We start from the raw sequence: 23,962 nt of genomic DNA, 5'->3' as shown, positions 1-23,962 counted from the left end.
TTTCAAGGCACTTTTCTTTAGTTATTTCATTTGATCCTCATAATAACCCTCTGAAGTAGGTGCTATAATTATCAACATTTTAAAGAAGTGGAAACTGAGGCTAAGAAGTCAAGTGCCTTGCATAGAATTATAAGTCAAAAGGTTGGTCAACTCAAGTGGAGGAATACTTGAATAAAATGGCATATGATATGATATGAAATATATCAAATATGAAATATTAAGGGTGAACTGGGTCAAATACATCAGAGTAATAATTCTGATATGAGAGCTTGCATTGTCTGCTAGCCATGGGTGAACAAGATTATATTGGCCATACTTTCCCATCAAAGGGAAGACCTGTTGAGGGATATGGTTAGGCCTGGTATGCCAGGCATTTTCATATTATTAAATCTCTGGGTCTGGATACAAATCTGCTAAATTAGTAGGAAACAATAGAACATTTAACAATTTTATCAAAAGAGTGTGTGTGTGTGTGTGTGTGTGTGTGTGTGTGTGTGTATTTTACCTCTTTCCAAAGGGAATTTTAACATTTTTTTAAATTTTATTTAAGGCAATGGGGTTAAGTGGCTTGCCCAAGGCCACAGATAGGCATTATTAAGTGTATGAGCTGGATTTGAACTCAGGTCCGCCTGACTCCAGGACTGGTGCTCTATCCCCTGCGCCACCTAGCTGCCCCCATTTTAACATTTCTTAAAGGATACTGTAACAAGGTGGCACAGGGGATAGAGCACAGGTCCTGTAGTCAGGAAGATCTGAGTTTAATTCTGAATTCACACTTATTAGCTGTATGACTTTGGGCAAGTCACTTAACCCTGTTCGCCTCAGTTTCTTCAACTATAAAGATAAGTTGGAGAAGGAAATAGCAAATCACACTAGTATCTTTGCCAAGAAAGTCCCAAATGAGGTCCTGAAGTGTAGACAGAACTAAACCTCAACAAAGGACTTTGAAGCAGGTTGGTAAGAAATTTGAATTTATTCCTCCTGCTCCTTTCCCCATCCAAGTGAGCATTTTAAGCTGCATTTTTTTTAGGTTTTTTGCTAGGCAATGGGGTTAAGTGGCTTGCCCAAGGCCACACAGTTAGGTAATTATTAAGTGTCTGAGACCGGATTTGAACCCAAGTACTCCTGACTCCAGGGCTGGTGCTTTATCCACTGTGCCACCTAGCTGCCCCTTAAGCTGCATTTTCTAAGATGATTTCTTATGTATTTGCATAGACAGGAGATAATCTCATAGAATAGGTTACCATTTTTCATTTGTGCACAACTAACAGAAACAGGGGGGGATGTTTTAAGTTTTTATTATCAGCTCAGAGCAGATGCTTTGTGGTTTGACTGCTGCTTTGGAGGGTCCCACAAGCATATTTCCAGAATCAATGGCATTGGAATTCTATTATCATCATCAGGAATTCAATGAATGCCTTTTGGATCCAGCCCTGTTCTAGAAAGGTGCTTAGGGTTATGCAAATCTTCTATGACTTCAATAAAATTATTCCCACATTTGATGGTTATTATCTAAGTGCTATAGACTGATTTTGGAAAGTGAACTAAAATATTCACTAGAGAATAGAGTCAGACAACTTTCAAAAAATAGACAGAGCATATTCACAGGATGTCAGGTCATGTGATGCTATTCTTTCTCCAAATCCAGCTTGTGCTAGAAAAATGTTCTGCCAAAGTGTCCCCCAAAGTCTGATATTGGTAGAGAAAATGTTATTAAATACAGTATATTCCTAATAAAATAGTTTTAATTTAAAATAGGCTATAATTTTTAAAGACTAAAGGCAACATGGTAGATCAGAGTGTTCAAATCTTATTCCTGCTACTATCTTTGTGAACTGGAGAAGTCACTTAAATTCTTTCCCCTAAATTATCTCTGTTTCCTCATCTCCAAAATGAAGGGATTAGACAAGATGGCCTCAAAGGTACCTTAATCTATGATTCTATGAAATAAGATAGTTGTGTGTGGGGGGACATATCAATCTAGTAAATAAAGAAAAACTTGTTCATGTCATTACCATTATCTCTGTTGGCTGTGGATCTCAGCTTTGGCATTCCTGCCTGGAATAATCCTCCTAAACCAGGTGGACCACTCCCTCCGAAACCACCACCAGTAGCACCACCACCACCACCTCCACCAAATCCGCCACCACTGCTGCCTCCTCCAAAGCTGCTGCCTCCACCACCAGATCCTTTAGGTTCTGCAGAGAGAGAAAAATGAAATCTTTAGTGCAAATAGAAGGTATGAATGTTATTCCACATATTTCATCAAGCCCTAGAATTTTAGAAAACATCAATGACTATAAAAAGATATAAACATGTATATAAATACATGTGTATGGATATATTTACATTTATAGCTAAGTATATATTCATACAATAAAAACAGAGATCTACCTGGAAAGCAAGATGAAGAGTACTCTTTGGATTCTTCTTCACTACAGTACCTTTCTCTATACCTTGTAGCTCTTCTCTGAAGGGCCTTAATAATAAAGCCCAGATCTTTACCTCCTCCCCACCTCAAATACCACATCTCTTTTCCCTCCATATAAGCTGTGAAAATGCAAGAATTTTTGTAGTTACAACAAAGGAGTACAGAGTAGGAAAACAGAGTGGGTGATCCACTTGTCCCTAATACACACTGACTTCCCTTTTCTTTTCTCTTTCCCCAACCAAAAGGCGCTGGATCTGGAATTTTGTGAAATCGTCTCTCGCTGGTATCTGCCTCTCAGTGTGCTGGGGAGCAAGCTACTTGAGCCGGGGAAACAAAGTTCACATTGTGATGTTTGTCATCATTTCATCGCGGAGTTTGCAAAGCTTGTAATCAGGAGGTTATTTCTTCCTAAATAATGCATTCAAGTTTCACAGGATTATTGGATCAGAGTTATAAGAAGCCTCAGAAGTTATATCATTCAACTCCCTCATTTTACAGAGAAAGAAACTGAGTCCAAAAGAGGTTAAGTGGCTGCCTAAGTTCATGTATTCTGAGAAATTTGGTTCATGGGAGGAGAAAAACATGCAACCCCCCCAATGTCTCCCCAGCTTTCAACCCCTAAAATTAGCCAAAATTGAATTCACTAATCTGCAAAAGAAGAGTCTATTCACATGTTTAGCCTTCATTCCTAAAAGAGATATTATCTTTCTTGCCTTTAGATGTTTCAAGAATCTGTGATTTAATCTTTGTGGGTATTGCTTCCACCAATATGGACACTATCCATCCACCCCATAGCAGAATGCTTTTATGAGTTGCTGTGACTGGAAAAAAAAATCACTGTTGGTCAAACCTCTAATTGTGATCATCTCTGAATTTATCTGGTCAAGTTTAAAATTCAAACACAAAGCCAGTATTATTGTAGCTTTCTAATTCAGATAGATTTGGCTTGGGTCCTTCTTGAAATACGCATAACAGAATTAGGCAACTAGGTGGCACAGTGGAGAGAGTGTTGGAACTAGAGTTAGGAATGCCGCAGTTCAAATTTACCCTCAGACACTATGTGGCTGTGTAATCTTAAGCAAGTCTCTTAACTGCTGTCTGCCTCAATTTCCTCATCTATAAAATCAGGTTATTAGCTGTACCTACCTCTCAAAGTTGTTATAAGAATCAAAAGAGATCATATTTGTAAAGTGCTTTGCAAGCCTTATATCAGTGAGAGGTATTATTATAGTTATTATTCCATCACATTCATATATCATAATTTATTCAGCCATTCCCCAACTGAAGCTAACAAAACCCCTTAATTTCTAGTTTCTTTTTTTTAACCACCACAAAAAACTGCTACACAGTAAATAGTTTTGAAAAGCACCACCATCAATTTATTGGATGAATTTAAAAGCTACTAATTAAGTCAGTACTAACATTTCAAAGCTGAGCACAATGATGGTACACTTATAAAGTGGGTCTCTTACCCCTACTTTCTTAAGTTCTAGATTGTATGATTCAAAACAAGCCTCAGCCTTGATTGCTTGCAAAAGCTATGTAATTCCAAAAGAGACACGTGAATAGCATTCCTGTTTATGTACACAGAGTACAAGAGTATTTATTTGATAGGGTCTTGTTCCCACAAGACATGGAGCACATTTTTAAACATCCCTCAGAAGTAGGCATCCTTAAGTAGGACACAGTGGCAGGATAGATTAGGGACTGGCCTTGTAATCTGGAAGACTAAGGGTCAAGTTTTGTTTCTGATACATAATTACCTAGACAAAGGACAAATCACCTCTCAGTGACCATCAGTTGATTCTCTACAGAGGAGATGCTGTATCAATGAAGTAAGAATCATTGTTAAGAACTTCTTACACTGAAGAAATCATAAATTTGGACCTCTATCCTTCTCCCTCTTCCCCCAAACCAAATGATGTCAAGACAAAAAAAATCAAATCACCCTCTGCTAACAGATTACACTACCAAAATTAAGCTGGTAGGGAGGCAAGAGGGCTGCTTATTGTCATGGGGAGAGAACTGGACTTGGGGAACCCTTAGTATTTTGAATCCTCTTATATGGAATAGCATGGGTAGGCAAAGAAGTAACATGATATAAGGGGTGAAAGACTGGATTGGGAGTTGGGCATATTGGATGCTCATTCTACTTCTGCCAGCAGCCATCTGCATTGGGGGCCGTTAGTTGGCAAAGTATAGTGCCAGGACTGGAGTCAGTAAGTTTCATCTCTTTAAGTTCAAATCTGGCCTCAGATACTTAATAGTTGTGTAACCCTGGGCAAATTGTTTAACTCTGTTTGCCTTAGTTTCCTCTTCTGTAAAATGAAGTGGAGAAAGAAATGGAAAACCATTCAGTATCTTTGCCAAGAAAACCCCAAATGGGGTCATGAAGTCAAGACACAACTAAAAAATGACTGAACACGTACAACTTCACATGAAAGAAATGTGTTTCTGGATCCCTATCAGATCAGCAGACTGGATTAGGAAATATTCAAATATGACCCCTAGCTCCAACATTCTATGCATCAAATATTAGTGTATTATTAGTAGTTATAATAGTCTATTATTCTAGAGCAGGGGTTTTTAGTTTTTTTGTGGGACATATTAGACCCTTTTGGCAATTAGGTGGAACCTCTGGACCTTTTCTCTGAATGTTTATAAATGCATAAAATAAAACACACAGGATTACAAAGGAAGCCAATCATATTGAAATAGTTATTAAAATATTTTTTAAAAAACAAGTTTATGGAAATCAAGTTAAAAACTTGTTCTGGAGGGAGGAGAAGAAAATTAACAGACCCTAATTGGGTGACATTTTCTCAGGAGGACTTAAGTACTCACACTATAGCAACATCTGTATTGTTGTTGACATTTGGGTTTGGAGGTTAGATAGTTTGAAATCAAGTTAAAAACCCTGTACTTCCCCTTTGAGGGGTGGAGAATATGCTGTTGCTCAACCATTGCTTAGCCAAGGAGCAGTAGTCAGAGTTGCCCATCAATTTCCTCTTCTCCATTTCCTTCTCCCTTAACTCCTCTGCCCTTCAACCAGTATTCTCCCAGCAATGCTGACATTTCCATCTTCTTTCCCAATCTGGCAGGCAAGACTTCCACAAATTCTCCTCCTACTCCTAGTTTCAGTCAGTCATATGTACACAAAACTTTTTAGGCTGCCTTAGGAAGGACAATCCCAGCCTAACTTTAGTCTCACAAGGATATATAAAATTGAATATATCTTTAATTTATCTGATTGGTAGAGAGGACTTTGGTATTGTGGGTTGACAGTCTAGAAACCTAGCCACAAAGGGTATTTCCTCGTTCTGCTAAATAATTACAACAGTGTGGGAAAGACAGAATGTCAAGTTTTCCTGGCTATCTTATAGACTTTATACTGGATAAAATAATCAATATATCATGGGATCTATCATCTCAGTCTCTCAAAAGAGAATACAGCTCTGTGCTCCTGACCTGAGCAGGGAATGAGGAGCAATGAGTTAGGATTTAGAAAGCACTTTGAGTGCCTCAGAAAGGAGCCCCTGTGTGACTGGGACAAAGAATGATTATGCTAGCTTCCTGCCTCATTCATCGAAGAAAGCCATGAGGACCCTGGCACCCAATGAGTAATAGAGTACCTCCATCTGCCAGCATTGCAGCTGGCATTAATAACATTGTTGGGATTTGATTATTAGATCATAAACCATCATGCCTTAAAAATAATTTTTTGGGGGTACTTACTGTCCAATATTGGTGCACTCCGGTCATTGGTGACTGTTTTCTTGAGTTTTTTCCCTTTGTTAATGTCAGAAAGGAGAGCATTTCTTCCAGCCTGCTCCGATTTGTTCAAGGAAGGCTTCTCTGTGTTTGCCTAAAAAGTAACCATTGTTATTTATCAGACAGATTAAGACTAACATTCAGTGGGGGCAGCCTTAGCAGAGGAAACTCCTAATTAAGAAAAACTGATAACAAGTTATAAAACTTGGGGAAGTTTGACAATGATACAAATGTGGCTTTTTTTAAAGGAGATAATGGGGGGGCAGATACAGCAAGAAATACATTCATTTTTAGTGTAGGAAAAGTTGCTTCTAGATAGAAGACTGAAAATTCATGCCATTGTCTGTTGGCTTGTGATGGACAGACATTAGCTTGGCTGACCAAAGACAGAAGGAAATTTTCATATCAGGCAAAGAGGGTTTTGCAGTGGCATCTGGGATTTGACCTACAAAGGATAGATTCAGTAACTGCTTCATCTGTCTATCCAATTCAATAAGCATGTATTAAGTGACTGCTTATGTGATCAACAAGAGACAGAATGGAGAGGGAGCTAGGTGGTGCAGTGGACAGAGCACCAACCCTGGAGTCAGGAGAACCTGAGTTCAAATGTGATCTCAATACTTACTAGCCATGACCCTGGGAAAGTCTCAGATTGCTTTACAAAAAAAAAAAGAGGCATTATTGGCTGTATAATTGAAGAAATCTCTTAACCTCACAGGGTCCTAGCAATTTTCAAAGTTGTGATTGTAGAATACCTGCCAATCTGAGTGAAAAATAAATGCGCCCAGAACTGTGGCAGCTACTGGACAGCTGTGATGCTTCAAAACTGTGATCAGCACAGTGCCTGGCCCAGAATTTAATAAATACTTAATGACTGACGTCAGGACTTCCTGGACTTCATCAGTGTGAGTGTTCCCTCTACTGGTACAGGTCACGATAGTTTCTGAGAGTCCAGGGTTTTGAAAAAAATCATCACACTGGCCAGCCTGAGTTCTGAATTTAGCTAAGCTCGTTTTAATATACAGATATAGAGCCTATTATTACCAGGTCCCATGCTACTGGAAGGAGTTGGAAAGATTAAATAGTGAAAGGATCCCTCTCCTCCTGGATTTTTCTTTCTAGTAGGCAAAGGATTTAGTGGAATTTACCAATTACACATGGAAAAATAATATGTAGCATTAAAGTCTGGTCCAAGGATTACCTAGACCCTGAGGGGGCACTTGGTTAGTTTACTAGCCTTGGAAGTCAGAAAGGCCTGAGTTTGAATACTGCCTCAGATACTTGAATAGCTATATGGCCCTGGGCAAGTCATATAAAGGTAGCCTTAGGCCTGGGAGGGTGGCATTAACTTTAATCTATTAAAGAAGAATGGAGCCAGAAAGGAAATAAGTACATCCCTTTCATTATTAATTCTAAGGCTTGGGTTCAACTGCTAATTTGCTACTTACTAGCTATGTGACCTTGGATAGGTCATTTCACTTGGTTCCCCTGTTTCCCATGAGATAAGTGAGTAAAAGTAGTTTGTAAATAATCAGTTACTCTTATGAGTATAAGGTCTTACATTTAGATGGCACTTTCCAAAGTGATCTCCCCATAACAATCCTTCAAGGAAGGCAGTTTAAGTATGCGATCCCTGTTTGAGGAGGCTTATGGAGTTGTATCTCCAGAGCTGGCATTTCAAGCTCACTGTGTATTTCATTCCATGTTATTGTCTCTCTATTTTCATTTATTATATAAGAAGAATTTTCTCTAGAAAGTAGAAAAGTAATGGTTCTGACTTAACAATTATGTAATTTTTCTTGAATAACGACAAAAAAAGAAGAAAAGTTTTTAAAAAAGAAAGCAATAGGGTCAACAAAACGGGATAAATGTGTTAATAATAGATGTTTTGATTTACATGAAGATGAAATACATTTTATAAGGTCACCTTGCATGTAGCCAGAGTCAACTTGGAGGTAAGAATGTATCTTAGAGACTAACGTGAATTGTAAATAGACTGGGTTGGCCTTGGAACTACTTCAAGCTCAAGAGTTTCTTTGAACCATAGGTAACTGGGCAGGTCAGGGCAGAATGAGAAAAGGCAAGTTAATAAGAATGACTAGGGTATGTGTTGAAAATTGGAGACTAGCCTTATTGGAGGAGTGGATTATGCTGGTGAGGGCTAGCAGATGAGATGGTATCTGTAAATCAGGGTCTATTTATGGAGGAGCCTTGAATGCTAGGCTGAGCTTGGCTTAGATATGATAGATGATAGGGAACAATAGAAACTTATTGAGTCAGGGAATATCATGATAAAATCAATATTCTAAGGATATTAATCTCCTGTCAGAATGTAGTATGGATTAGAACAAATAAAAGGAGAAAAAGTGACAAGAGAGGTTGAATCTTAAGGAAAATTGATCTAATGTGGAGATAATATATAATGGTAAGAATACCAGTCACATGACCTATGTTCTGGTCCTAGCTCTGCCATTTAACTTGGCATGAGTCCGAGCATATTAATTAACTTTCTTTGTGAATCAAATGTGACAGCCTGGTTCAGGAGAAGCTGGAAGATCATCTAATCTCTAAAGCCTTTGATTCTTGGAATTTATGGATAAATTTGATATGAGGGACAGAATGGAGGGGAAAATATGGACAGGTCTCAGTTCTGAAGTCAGACGAAATGGGTTCAAATCCTATCTTTGAAAATTATTAATTGTATGATCTTGGAAAAATTACTTAAACTCCATTGGGAATCCAATTTTTTTTCCCTGATCAAATGAATCTGCAAAACAAGCAATTAGAACTTTATGACCTCTGATTTGAACTATATGGCCTCTGAAATACATTCCAGCTCTAAATCTATGGTCCTATAAGTTTAAGATTGTAATGGATTTGGTAGATCAGAAGAATGTTTGTAATATCAAGTAAGTAGAATGTAAGTCATTTTTCATCTTTGTGTTCTCAACATTTTGCCACTTAATAAATGGTTATTGAATCAAATGGAATTGAGTTGATTAGGGGAAAAAGTTAGTAAAAGATCAGTCCCAGTCAGGACTGACCCAGCCAGAAGTGAACTAACTAGGTTAAGATTAGGGAACAAGCCTCAGGATGATTGGCAGTTTATCTGCCTATCTCCTATCACCAGTTAGAACTGGACAAAGTATATCAATGAATGACTTGGAAGAGTTAGTTCTTGGAACACTGTGTCCTCTGTAAGTTTTCTTTTAGTGATATGACTGATCAGGGCAGAGTGAGATCTAATCAGACTATATGTAAGACTTAAAACACTTACAGAGAAACTTGAAACAAATGGAAACTCGAAATAAATGTTCAATGTTATTTCTGTCAGTATGGTTTGACTTACATTGTGCACCTGTATCACTCTGATCATTTCTTATATAAACCAGAAAAGCAAATATGTTTAAAACAAATACACACTTGTGTTTTATACCTAGACACCAAGAGACACTCACCAGGGCAAATGTTGGTGGGGGTGGGGGTGCTGGTGGGGGAGGAACAGGCATCTTGGACGATTAAGCGTCAATATTATGACTCAAACCTGGAGAGAGAGAGAGAGAGAGAGAGAGAGAGAGAGAGAGAGAGAGAGAGCGAGAGAGAGAGAGACAATTAATTAGGCTCTTTTGTGACATTTTACTCTAAACTTTCTTTCCCCTTTTACTCCCCCAAAAAATCAAATTTGGAGTCTAAATTGACCAACTTTTAAAAATTAACTAAATTAACTTATTTTTTTTCCTTCTAAGTTGTTATATAGGTCCTTCAATAATGGGATTTGAATTCATTTGCTCCTTAAACTGCTTAGTTACAATAGCTTTCAAGTGGAATCATAGTGGAATGGAAAGGAACCTGGGCCCTTGGCCCATAAGCAAGAATTTTATTATGAAATCACCAGAGTTTTGCCTTGTTCCACAGCCACACCCGAGCTCTTCTCACAAATGAGTAATACTGGTCACAGTAGGGCCTCAACAAGAGAATGGAACAAACCTACAAACCATAGCTAGTATCCTTTGTTTACTGGAAAAGTTACATTCTAGCAAAATAGTGCTGAAAAGCAAACCTTTCTCCCACTAGTTTGTATTATTAAAATTACAAATGCATTTGTCCTGGGAAGAAACTCAAGCACTATATACACATAATTATAAAAACACTGTTAATTGATTACCTATTAGAGCAATGTTACAAAAGTCAAAGTGTCATAGGTATATAATTCAAAGCATTTGTGTCTTCAGGCCAAAGAACATCATAGTATGTTTTCCCATGCCATAGTCAGGTTTGCTTATGGAGGATTCATGGTATTTTTGAGAAAGATATTAAGTTGTTATTACATTGTAAGCCTGTGAAGTTCTGAGGCAACAATGATTAAATGAGAGCACTAAATTTGCCATCAATATGGTGAGAATCTGGAAGTGGGAGGAAGGGGACAGAAGTGGGACCACACCAGATTACCCAAAGAAGGGTGAACTGGTCCAGGGCAAAAATAGAGCAGTCAAAAAAATCATGCTATTTAGTAGTGGGATTGAGCCCATGAATATCTCCTAACTTCCAGCCTGAGTTTTTAAATTAAAAAAAAGACATTGACTAGGGTAGTGTGTATATATATATTGATTATGCCTATATTAAAATCAAATAAAAAACTCAAATGTGATATTTTTGTTAAATATAATTGAAGTGGGGGCAACTAGGCAGCTAGATGGAAAGAGAGCTGACCCTGGAGTCAGGAGGACTTGAGTTCAAATTTGACTCTGACACTTTATACTTACTTAGCTAATATATATCTATGTAAAGGAAAAATATCAGTTTCTCAATAAAATATGCACAATATTCCCCAAATTAACAGTATCATTAGATTAAATCCAAAAGAAGATAGAGAATACAAACATTAAAAATAAAAAGAATGCAACTGACAGAAATGGTAGCAGTACAACCCCTCATTTATTGTATCTATTACTCAAACAATAATCTCTTTGGCAATTTGCTTAAGCTTTTTACCCAATAATCTTTAAGATACCTTTAACTTTTCACTGAAGGCAGAGACCTTGGCTTGAGAATAACCTTTGCACTTAGAAATGATTTCCTCAGAAAGAAGGAGATAAGCTGAACAGAAAGCTGAGGGTAGAAATGTCCAGTCTTTATTAAGGAATCTAATCTATGACCTTCAAGACTTGATGTTCTGTGACAGCTAGCTGATACATCATAATTATCAGCAAATTAGATTATACCTATTGTTTTTATTTTTCAAAATATTTGTCAACTAATTATTGGTGTTCTCATTAGAGGATGCTAGATTTTCCAATATCACTACACAATATCAAAAGTTGGGCCCATGAGTTAGCAACAGCAAAGAATAGAACAAAATGAAGGTTCAGCTTCTTAAATATATGAAGTGATGAGGAATAAAATGTTGCTAAGGGTTGAATTTTGTTAAGTTTTTGTTGTTGCTATCTCCTAGAGATAGAAAATTAGTAGCTTCAATTATACTTTTTTTTTTGGCAAAGCAAAGGGGTTAAATAACTTGTCCAAGGTCATATAGCTAAGTAAGTATAAATTGTCTGAGCCATATTTGAATTCAGGTCTTCCTAACTCCAGGACTAGAGCTCTATCTACTGTACCACCTAGCCGCCCATGCTTCAATTATATTTAACAAAAATATCATCATCATCACTTATATTTATTGAACACTCTGAATTAGCAAAGTGATTTTCTAACATTATTACATTTGATCCTCACAATAACCCTGTGAGAGAACTGTTACAGATATTAATCCCATTTTAAAGATGAGGAAATCAGGGAAGCTTTAATGATTTGCCTACAGTCCTACAACTAGTGGGCAGCAGAGGCTAGAGTTTTACTCATGTATTCCTGACTTTGCATCTAGTATTCTATCTACTAAACCATGCTGTTTCTAATAGTACCTCTTATATGAAATTTACTATCTATTTAAACTCATTTAACTTCTATGGACCTTAGTTTTTTCATCTATAAAATAAGGGGATTGGTCAAGTTAGAGTTGTCCAACCTTACTTTTAAAGTTTTTATTGAAACAATAGACAATATATTTTGATTTGCTAGTTTAGTGAGAGCTCTGAGGTAGCTTGGTTCATTTACAAAAGTATTTAGTAAACCCACAGGGGGCTGCATAAAATTGTACTGCTGGTGCATTTTGGACAGCCCTGGTCTAAGTGACTTCTGAGTTATAAATTTATGATCCTAAGTTAATTAATATTTGACATATATTCATTAAACATGTACCATGTAAGCTCCTGTACTAGACTCTCAGGAATGTCATGAAAAGCAAAGCCGTCTGCTATCAAAGAGCTTAAAGTCAAGTCAGGTAAGAGATAAATCACAAAAGTTACTTCCATATTTTTCCACTGTTGCATTGCTGGTCGCAATTCCCTCCTTTCGCATTTCTCCACTACCATGTACTATATTTTCTCTCTCCTTTCACTCTGACTCTGCTGTAGGGTATCTGAGTGGCACAGCAGACAGATCCCTGGTCCTGGGGCCAAGAGGCCCTGAGCCCCCTACCACCCCTTAGGCCCAGCATCCACCTGGCCCTATGGTCCTGGATAGGCCATCCAATACCAGCCCCTTGCAAGAAGTAAAAAAGAAAATGTGTTATATCTGACAACTCTCCCACCATGGTCCATCCTCTCCTCCATCACTCACATCCCCCCCTTCCCCCTGTCCCCCCCTTTCTTCTTACTCCAGATGTCTACACCCCATTGAGTATATATGCTGTTTCCTCTCCTAGCCACCTCTGATGAGAGCGAAGATTCCCTCATTTCCCCCTTGCCTTCCCCCCTTCCATATCATTGCAATAGCTCATTGTGATAAAGAAAAAACTTATTATATGAGATATCTTGGCCTATTCCTCCCTCTCCTTTTTCTTTCTCCCATCACATTTCCCTTTTTTTTCTATTAACTCCATTTTTATACCATATTTTATCTTCAAATTCAGCTTTCTCCTGTGCTTCAACTATAAAAGCTCCCTCTACCTGCTCTATTTACTGAGAAGGTTCATATGAGTATTATCAGTGTCATTTTTCTATGCAGGAATACATGCAGTTCATCATCAAGTCCCTCATATTTTCCCCCTCTCCTTCAATCTCCATGCTTCACCTGAGTCCTGTATCTGAAGATCAAACCTTCTGTTCAGCTCTGGCCATTCCAACAAGAACATTTGAAATTCCCCTGGTTCATTGAAAGTCCACCTTTTTTTCTTTTTTAGGGTTTTTTTTTTGCAAGGCAAACGGGGTTAAGTGGATTGCCCAAGGCCACACAGCTAGGTAATTATTAAATATCTGAGACTGGATTTGAACCCAGGTACTCCTGACTCCAGGCCTGGTGTTTTATCCACTATGCCACCTAGCCACTCCGAAAGTCCATCTTTTTCCCTGGAAGAGGACATTCAGCCTTGCTGGGTAGTTGATTCTTGGTTGCATTCTAAGCTCTTTTGCCTTCCGGTATATTATATTCCAAGCCCTACGAGCTTCCAATGTAGTTGCTGCTAAGTCCTGTGTGATCCTGACTGCAGCTCCATGGTATTTGAACTGTGTCCTTCTGGCTGCTTGTAATATTTTCTCTTTGACTTGGGAGTTCTGGAACTTGGCTATAATATTCCTAGGGGTTGGTTTTTGGGGATCTCTTTCTCAGGGGGATAGGTGAATTCTCTCCATTTCTATTTTGCCCTTTGCTTCAGGGCAATATTCCTGTAGTAATTCTTTGAAAATGATGTCAAGGCTCTTTTCCTGATCATGACTTTCAGGTATTCCAATAATTTTCAAATTATCTTTCCTAAGTCTGTTTTCCATATCAGTTGTTTTTTCAATGAGATATTTCACATTTTCTTCAAATTTTTCATTTTTTTTTTTTGGTTTTGAAGTATTGATTCCTGATTTCTGGTAAATTCATCAATCTCCCTGAATTCTATTCTTTGTCTGAAGGACTTGTTCTCCTCAGAGAGTTTTCTTATCTCTTTTTCCATCTGGCCAATTTTGCTTTTTAAAGCATTCTTCTCCTCCATAACTTTTTGAACTGTTTTATCCATTTGACCTAAGCTGGTTTTTAGCATGCTATTTTCTTCAGCATTTTTTGGATCTCCTTGACTAGGCTGCTGACTTCATTTTCATGTTTTTCCTGCATCTCTCTCATTTCTTTTCCCAGTTTTTCCTTCTAACTCCCTCATTTGATTTTCAAAGTCTTTGTTGAGCTCTGTCATAGCCTGAGCCCAATTTCTGTTTTTCTTGGAGTCTTTAGATGCAGGAGCTTGTGCTTCCTCATCTTCAGACTGAGTATTTTGATCCTTCTTGGGCTCATATGCAAAATATTTCTCAATGGTCTTCCTCTTGTTTACTCTGCTTGTTCATTTTCCCAGCCTGAGCCTGGTTTTGGGGTGCTTCCTGAGCTTCTGGGACACTCCCACGGGGGGTCTCAGTATATGAGGCTCTGTCCTTCCTCCTGGTCTGTGAATGACCATATGCGCCCCCTCTCTGCCATGGGGCTGAGGTGGAGGGGGCCCCTGCTGTCCTGTGGGGGGGGCCTAGACTGCAATCAGGATCTGAATGTCATCAGGGCCCCAAAGTCCTATTCAGGGGCAGAGGACAGAGCTTGGCAGTCTCTCTTCACTCCCCTCCCTAGGTTCAATGGGCTTATGCCCTGGGGGCTCCTGCTTACCGGCTCCTCCTGCTTCTGTTCCTGGATCTGGGCTGCCAAAAGACCAAGTTGTTCCTTGTGTGCCCTGAGGGCTGGGTTTCACGCGCTTGCTCTGGCATAGGTCCCCTGCTGTTCCCCCACTTTGTGCTTGGTGCTCCCGGGGGTGTAGCTCAGGAAACTCCCCCGCCGTGGCTCCCAGGGCCCTGGGGCTGCCTCCTGGAGGATGAAGTTCTTTTGCTCTGGCGGGCCACCCCTCCAACCCCGGGGAGCAGAGCCTTTCTGCTCTTTTCCAGGTTACCTTGAGTAGGAGAACTGCCTCATTGGGACCCCTGTGGGTTCTGTCTCTCAGAAGTTTAGAGTCCTTAGTTTCGAAGTTTTATGAGAGAGCTTCTAAGAGACATTGCTCTCTTGTCACCATCTTGGCTCCACCCCCCCCCACATACAGAATTTAATATTTATTCATGACTACAATGTAACCAATGATATAATAATAAAATATAAATGCCTCATGAATGGACTTTGAGGGCTGCATGCAGCCCATAGACCATAAATTTGGACACATCTGCCCAAGAGATAATAGGTCAGTCGGATATGGTATCACCTTCTTCATGATTCAGTATCTTTTCCATAGGATACTAGATCCATAGGATGCTGGAAGGATCTTTTCCTTCTTTCAGCTCTTGCATGTGTCTTTAGCACCATCTATTTTAATCTCCAATTATTCTTTGTTTCACGGATTGGTCTAATCTCCAACTAGGAAGAGAAAAATCTAGTTATCAAAATATTTAAAATAGCAACACAACCAGATTAAGAATCCTTGCTCTAGAGAGAAATGAAACACCTTGGGGTACCACTGTACTAGGATAAAGAAAATGATTAAAGATCTAGGTACACAATCCCTCCTATATTCCAATATTTCCTCTGCCATAAATTGGTCTCTTAAGACTATGTTACTAATTTCCATGTTAAAATAATTCTAATTATAAGAAGTACACCAAAGTTTCCTACCAGATATCAGTGTGATTTGGTGTAAAGATTATTGAAAAGTAAAGAAAATCAATAGAATTGGATTTCAGTCATGGTTTTCCCATTTACTAGTCATGTGACATTGGACAAATCAGAATTTAATTATATGAGTCCTCAACTCCTTATCTATAAAATGGGGCTAATGATTGCTGACCTGTTTTGCTCATAAGTTGAGTGAGTGAGAATCATGAGCTAATATAAATGACAGTGTTCCATACAAATGCAAGCTAAATTTATCATGTGATATAATCTTTATGCAAAAAATCAGTTTTATAAATTATTCTTGAAAATATATGCCCATCATATTAAACATAATCAATATGCCCAAGAAGTTATAAAAAGTATAATATAAACTGAGATAGCTAGGTGGCACAGTGACTAGAGTTCCAGACCTGGAATCAGGAAGATCTATCACTGGCTAGTTCTGTGACCCTGGATAAATCACTCAGCTTCTAAGATGTAAGGGTTCTTGTGAGCATCAAATAAAGTATTTGTAAAAGTGTTTGACTTTATTAAATGATCATTCACTTACCTACATACTGCTTTAAACATAAACTAAATGACACCAACTGATTCCCCTTTCGAATATCAACAGAACATTGAGCATTAAAAAGAAATAAGAATTAATTTAAATCTGTGACTCAGATGTTAAAAGATTTGGTAGTGAGTTGAAAGATGAGATTTCGTTTTATGTTTAATCAATTAGTATAAAGGTACAAGAAAAAAATAGAATTTAGCACATCTGTCATTAAAACAAATGTGGCTGGCAGTCATGAAGTTGAGCACAATAAGTGCTGTTCCTTCTCCCTATTTTGTGATGAGGATTGGACATACAAAAGAAGGGGATTCATTCTACATATGGATCATTGAGGGCAGACACAAATGACAAGGTTGAGCTTTGTTGGGACTTGGAGAGACAGTGCCAAAAACAGCTTCATTCATATAGGATGAAATATTACAAAGAAACCCCAAGAGCAGGGATTCTTAATCTGGTTGTGTCATTATTTTAAATATTTTGATAACTAAATTTCCTTATTTTGCCCAGCATAGAAATGTGGCAGCCACTCATAGGTCCATTCCCACCACTGATTAGCAGAGCAGTTTTGAACTCTTTTGTTTCTGACCTGGACTGGTTTATCCTTCTTTAATCAGTCTAGTGAATGCCCCTCTTGGGGACTAGATTGCTGGCAGGCATAATGTGGATATATGATCAACATTAATTCTATTACAACTCAAGTGATTCACCAACCTTAGCCTTTCCAGCAATAGGATCTATAGGCACATACACCCATACTCAATGATAGAAATATAGGGTCCTTCAAAATTCCTAGCAGTTTAAAACTCTAAGAAGAATCAGAGAGAAAGGGAAATCACAGAGAAAAAGAATCATTAATCTCTAAGAATTTAAAATGATGTTGAGACTTCTGGGACACCCTCTATTTCAATCTAATTTATTTTCTCTGTAATCCTATCTCTTTTATTTTATCCATTTAATAATTTTATTCTAAGAAGGGGTCCATAGGCCTCACCAGACCACCAAAGGAAAACAGGACAAACAAAAGGTTGAGAACTGATCTGATTGCTGGTGTCTACCAGTAGTGGAATGGAGTACTGAAAAGGGGGAGAGGGCTGAGGGCAGAAAATTTGGCAGCAAAAGAACCCTGGAACCTAGGACCAGAAGAGGCACTGGAACCACACAGCAAAGAGGGACAGAGTCTTTTGGAAGAACAAATCCAGATCTAGTCTTTCATTGGACTGTGAGTCATAGAACCATCCATAGACCCTATTTGTACATCAAACTGGGAAGGTCAGTTGTCTAGAAAGTCTCAACATAGGATCCAGGAATGGTTTCCTAATATTCTTCTGAAGTTTTCTTCTTCATGGTTTCTAACCTTTATCTTCTCCAGACTCTCTAACAACAAGAACAATAACAACATCTATTACTAGTATTTACATAGCACTTTAAGGTTTGCAAAAAAACAGTTTTAAAAATTATCTCACTTTATCCCTATAACAATCCTGAGATGAAAGTATTAACTCCATTAAAAAGGTGAAGAAACCAAAGCAGGCTAAGTGACTTGCCTGGGGACATGCCCCCCCCCCCCAAGAAATGTGTGGCTTAATTTAATTAAAAAATTTTTTTTTACTAGAATGGTTTGAGCATAATGTTTGATATGATTGAGGTCATGGTTCAATACTTATGTGAACCAATTAAACCTTACATAGAGGAAAAACATTTTGGTGATGCCTTCCAGTATATTTCTAACCAGAATGTTCTCTCTTGCCAAATGTGGCTCAGTGTTGTTGTTGGCTATACTCCATAATGAAGGATTAACTGAAGACTCTCAACTAAACATTCCATTAGTATGATCTTGAGTTAAGGAATCACATGGTTGGTAAACATGAAGTCTGAGAAATATTAATCAAATGTTGGCTATATCTCAAGGATTGAGCATTTAGATACCTTTACAGGAGGAAATGAGATGTGACCAGTCAGATTAATGTCCCTTATGGTAAATCTCTTAGGACTGACTGTATTTCTCTCATCTCCAGAGCTGGGGGTAAATTAATTTCTTCTTGCAGGCTTAGTTCCATTTCCACCTTTAAAATTCATCAAACCAGAGGGAGTAAAGTCAAAATATTCATGGATCTTTATAGCTCTGGGGCTAACCTTGCTGATTTTTTTCCCATGTTCAGGTGTCTGGGTTCTTTGCCCTCTGGTGTTCAGGGCCCCACTTTGATCCACTATCTCAAACCCTTATTTTTCTTAAACTAGAAGTCTAAGCTATTCTCAAAAGTTAAATGTCCAGAACAATGTATAACTTGAGAGATAAAATTCACTGGATTAAATAATCCTAAATAATGTTTGTCCTTCATTTTCGAATAAGACCACATCAGGGAGGTGATGCCATGACAAGCTCACGAATTGGATTTTAGCAAGGGGCGTGCTGTGCTAAGTTACCAGCCTCACTTTCTCCTCCAAAGTCATCTGGATCCAGTGGCCAGATCTGAATCGGGATGAGTGGAGATGGCCCTGGATGCAAGGCAATCAGGGTTAAATGACTTGTCCAAGGTCACACAGCTAAGCGTCAAGTGTTAAGGCCAGCCTCGAACTCCTGTCTTCCTGAATCTAAGGCCAGCGCTCTATCCACTGTGCCACCAAGCTGCTCCAATCCTAAATACCCCAAGATCTACTAGACGTTGTACGAGATTGTTAGAGCACTGGACTAAGGTTGGGAGGACTTCCCTTTCTGAGTTCAGATCAGATAGCAGACACTTACTAGCTGTGTAACCTTGGACAAATCACTTAACCTCATTTGCCTCTGTTTTTCATCTGTAAAATGAGAAGGAAATGACAAACCATTCCAGTATCTTTGCCCAAAAAACATACAAACAAAAACCAAAACTAAAACCCAAATGGGGTCACAAAGAGTCATAAATAACTTAACAACAGCAACAACATAATGCTCCAAATCACAGAGGCAGTCATGGTATAGTGAATAGGCAGCCAGCCTTAGAACCAGGAAGTCCTGGGTTCAAGTACATCTCTACGTGTAATGGTTGTGGGATCTTGCCCAAGTCTCTTAATCTCTTATGCTCTAGGCCACTGGTATCAAACTCAAATAGCCATTGGGGACACTAATCTGTATGTAAGGCTCTCTACTACAGCACATAGACTTAGATTTAAAATATAATGTTATCTAGGTTTTATTGAAAAAGGTTTTATATTTATTTGTTAAATATTTCCCATCATTTTTTTAAAAGGATTTGGCAAGGCAATGGGGTTAAGTGGCTTGGCCAGGGCCACACAGCTAGGTAATTATTAAGTGTCTGAGGCTGGATTTGAACTCAGGTACTCCTGACTCCAGAGCCGTGTGCTCTGTCCACTGTGCCACTTAGCCGCCCCTACCATTTACATTTTAATCTAGTTCTTGGTGCATGCTGGAGTGTTGTGGCCTTGTTCTAGGTCAAGTTCCTGTCCTTTAGTAATGACAGGACGTTTTAAAAAACCTCCCAGAACCCTATTCAAAAGTTAACAATTATGGAAAGAATTCACTGATTGACTACATTCATTCTGATTATTCTTTTGTCCTTAACACCCATGTACACTTTTTGTGATATTACATTTCACATTTACATTTCACATATTACATTTCTTCAGTCATTCTCAAGTACATATTTCATGTATGCCCAACTAGATCACTTTGTTGGCTGGGGTCTTATCTTTCTACCTTGTCTTGAGCAAATCAAACTGATGCAATGGAAAGGATGACGGCTTTGGAATCTGATTTGCTGAATTTGACTCCTTTCTCAGACACTACATGCCTGTGTGACCTTCATCAAGTCACCTTTAGCACTTAATATCCCTGATCCTTGGTTTTCTTATCTGGAAAAATGAGGTGGACTAGATGACCTCCAAGGTCCCTTCCAGTTCTAAAGTTTTATAATTTCTACATCTTATTCACAATTCAGTCAGTCAATAAACATTTATTAAATGCCTACAATGTGCAAGAGAATTCAAAGCAAGGTAAAGGACAATACCTGCTCTCAAGGAGCTCACTATCTAATGGAGGAAGATAATGTGAAAACAGCTATGTACAGATAAGCTAAAGGAAGGATGATTTGGAGAGAGAAACATGGAATTTTAGAGGTTTTTAAAGAGACCTAGTTGAACCAATTCTTTTAGCTGTTAGAGGAGCAGACTGAGGGCTAGAGAGATAAGTTATCCCCTAGCTGAACCAATTCTTTTAGCTTTTAGAGAAGGAGATTAAGGGCTAAGAGAGATTAAGTTATCTGTGATCACACAGTAAAAATTTCTATTCCTTTAACAATGGGTCACTTAGAGCAATATTTTGTATAATAACATTTTAGAACAACAAAATTTTGGAATCCATAATATTGGGATGTGACCTATAATTTATTTTATAATTCCTCTCTTCTCTCCCTTCATAACAACTAGGACAATTACCACTGCATAAAGAACATTTCTGAATTTAATTGCCCAGATGCAATTTCATCTTCTCTACGAATACTTCATTGATATTTTAGTAAGTATTCAAATTGTTGATTGACCAATACATATTGTTGACTATCATGGCAAGAAAAAATTGTTATGAAATGGAAAGGGCACTGGATTTAGAATTAGATGACCAGGACTTTTACTTCCTGGTTGACTTTAGGCAAATTACTTAACCCTTGGGATCCTGTTTGCACACCTATAAAAGGAATGGTTAGAAAGATAACAAAAGATGGATTCATCAATATAGGAGAGAAAGACAGGCATATTAGTGCATTGTTTGCAGTGCTGTGAATCAATATAAACATTTTGGACAGCAATTTGGAATTATGCAAATGAAGTAACTAAAATTTTCACAGTCTTTGACATAGAGATCTCATTTTTAGGCTTATACTCGAGGGAGTCCATTGATAAGAAGAAAATTCCCATAAAGGATAAAATAGTTTAGCAGTACTTTTTGTAATAGCAAATAATTGAAAGCAAAATAGAGGTTCATTCATTGCATGATGTTTAAATAAACTATAGTGCATGAACATAATGAATATTATTGTGCAATAGGAAATGATGAATGTAACTAATATGGAGTTTATTGGAAAGATCTATATGAATTAATTCAGAGTGAAGAAAATTGAGTCAAGAAAACAATGCACAGAATTACAACAATGCAAATGGATAAATACCGAAAAGCAAATGAAAATCTAATGTTGCCAGATGATAAGAATAAGCAAAGTTAAAAAAAGAGATATGAGAAGATATCATACCCCTCACCCCACCCCATCTCAAGCATGCGTGTGCACACATACATACATACACACACATACACACATACACACACACACAAACATACACACACACAGCCTTTTCCTTGGCAGAGGTGAGACATCCATAAGTGTTGCACTTTGAACATGTTTTTGATTTATCAGTCAGTCAATAAACATTTATTAGGCAACTTTTTTTTGTTAAACACTGTGTGTGTGTGGCAAAGGAGCTGTATATAGGATACACTGAAAGTAATTAACAGAGGGGAAAGTACTGGAATTAAGAGAGATCATCAAAGGTCTCCTGAGGAAGGTGGTATCAATTATGCTAATATTTTCCTTATCTTTTTTCTTTTTTGTCTTTAAAAAATACTATTTGTTACATGGCATGTCTCTTTGGAAAGAGGAGGGGGAAGGATGCTGGGGGAAAACTATAGTAATTAAAAAATACTTATTTTAAAACATGGAAGGTTTGCACTAATAATTTCCAAAGTTCTTTTTAGTTTTTAATCCAATGGTCCTGATCTGACAATCTCATTTTTTGAAATTCACATTACATATAAATGGAATACATTCATGATGAACCAATAACAAATTACATTGGAGAAAAAAAAAGGAAGCAGGTTTTAATGGCTGCCTCCATCCTGAACCAAAACACCTCAAAAGTGTCTGTATTCCTTCCCCAATTGTTTCTGTTTCTACTGCGTAAAATTCACCACTGAAATGGATCTCACTGGAATCCCCTCAGTTGTTTAATCTTAGAAGTTGAAGGTGCTTATGACCTGAAAAGTATCAGAACCAATTAAAATGAAATTGGCTTTGTTCTTGAACTTCCTGTAAAAAATGCTCAACAGGAAAAATTAATGCTCACAGAAAACCACAGTCATCCTGTTTCTTTAACACAAACTTTTCACAGCTGCAGTTGCCTGTAGTTTCTATATTATGATAATGGACAAAAAATCCCCACTCATTGAGTTGCCATTTATAATATTTTAACTCTTTGATGACAGAGGATCATTTCCATAGAGATTTTTTTTTTTAAAACAAAGAGGATACTAGGGACTGGCCTAGGAGCTTCTAGTTGTCTCTGCAATGAAAGATTATAAGGGCCCAAGGAGAACAATGCTAGATTTAAAAAACCAACTAGATTAGTTTTACTGAACCATAAAAAAAAAAGCCAAATGACCTTTTTAAAAACCTTTGGTAGGCTTTCCAGTCTTAGTGCCCTCCCCCACTGTGACTACCCCTAATCTATCTGGTAGATACATATTCTGCTTCCCCCATTACACTGTGAGCTCCTTGGCTATATGGAGTATCTTTTGCTTTTCTTTTTAACTCAGAGTTTAGTACCCAGGAGGTCCTTCTTAGTGGTTGTTGTTCTGTCATATCTCACTTTCCATGGGTTTTTTTTGGCAAAGATACTGGAGCAATTTGCTATTTCCATTTCTGGGGGATTAAGGCAAACTTTAATGAGGATGTTTGTCCTTTGTTCTCAAAGAAAATGGTTGCATCAGGGTAGGTGATGCCATGACATGAACTGGATTTGAGTGGGGGGGGGTCTCACTTTCTCCTTCAGAGTCATCTGGGCCCAGTGGTCAGATATGAATCAGGACAACTGGAGATGGTCCTAGATGCAAGGCAATCAGGGTTAAGTGACTTATCCAGGATCCAGCATAATTAGTCTCAGGTATCTAAGGCTGGATTCAAACTCCTGTCCTCCTGACTCCAAGGCCAGGGCTCCACCCAGCTGCCCTTTAGAGGCTTTACAGGTTCAGTGATTTGCCCAGGGTCACATAGCTAGGAAGTGTCTGAGGCTGGATCTGAACAAAGGTCTTTCTGACTTCTGGTCAAGTACTTTTTTCACTGAACCTCCATCTGTCTTAACAATAGGTACTTTTGTTTTCTTAGTAGAGAACCAGATAAATATGGTGACTTATTTATCAGGGATGACTTTCAATTTTATGTGAGAGCTAAAATTCTAATGGATAGAGGTAGCATCATTCAATGAAACAAGTGATGAATTTGAAGTCAGAAGAGTTGTGTTTGAATACCCATGATCTCTTTGACCTTGGGCAGGTAATTTAACTTCATTGCAACTGATTTTCCTCAACTATAAAATGAATGGGTTGCTCTAGATGGTATCTGAGGTTCCTTCCATTCTAATCTATGATCCTAAGAATAGTGGAGTCAGGAAGTTCTGAGTTCAGATCCTGTTTCAGTCACTGAGTGGTGCTGACCAAATCATTTATTCACTCAGAGTTTCAGTTTCCTTATCTGTAAAATAGCATTTGCTAGCCACCT

At 38.1% G+C, this 23,962-nt stretch overlaps 1 protein-coding gene across 4 annotated transcripts in view; it reads right to left on the bottom strand.

Moving 5' to 3' along the window:
- WIPF1 (WAS/WASL interacting protein family member 1) overlaps nt 1-23,962 on the bottom strand; it is a 172,750-nt gene that overhangs the window by 13,619 nt on the left and 135,169 nt on the right. For all 4 annotated transcript variants that reach the window (XM_074215677.1, XM_074215678.1, XM_074215676.1 and 1 more), the window contains 3 exons: nt 9,661-9,746; nt 6,167-6,296; nt 2,016-2,198 (listed from right to left, as the gene is read on the bottom strand). In XM_074215677.1, coding sequence (XP_074071778.1) covers nt 2,016-2,198; nt 6,167-6,296; nt 9,661-9,711 — 364 coding nt within the window. In that variant the 5' untranslated portion in view covers nt 9,712-9,746. The remainder of the gene's footprint in view (nt 1-2,015; nt 2,199-6,166; nt 6,297-9,660; nt 9,747-23,962) is intronic.

This window comes from Macrotis lagotis, chromosome 1, assembly GCF_037893015.1.
Source record: "Macrotis lagotis isolate mMagLag1 chromosome 1, bilby.v1.9.chrom.fasta, whole genome shotgun sequence".
In the NCBI taxonomy this organism is placed as follows: Eukaryota; Metazoa; Chordata; class Mammalia; order Peramelemorphia; family Peramelidae; genus Macrotis; species Macrotis lagotis.
The sequence above is the reverse complement of the archived record's forward strand: the minus strand, read 5'-3'. Positions and strand labels throughout refer to the sequence as shown.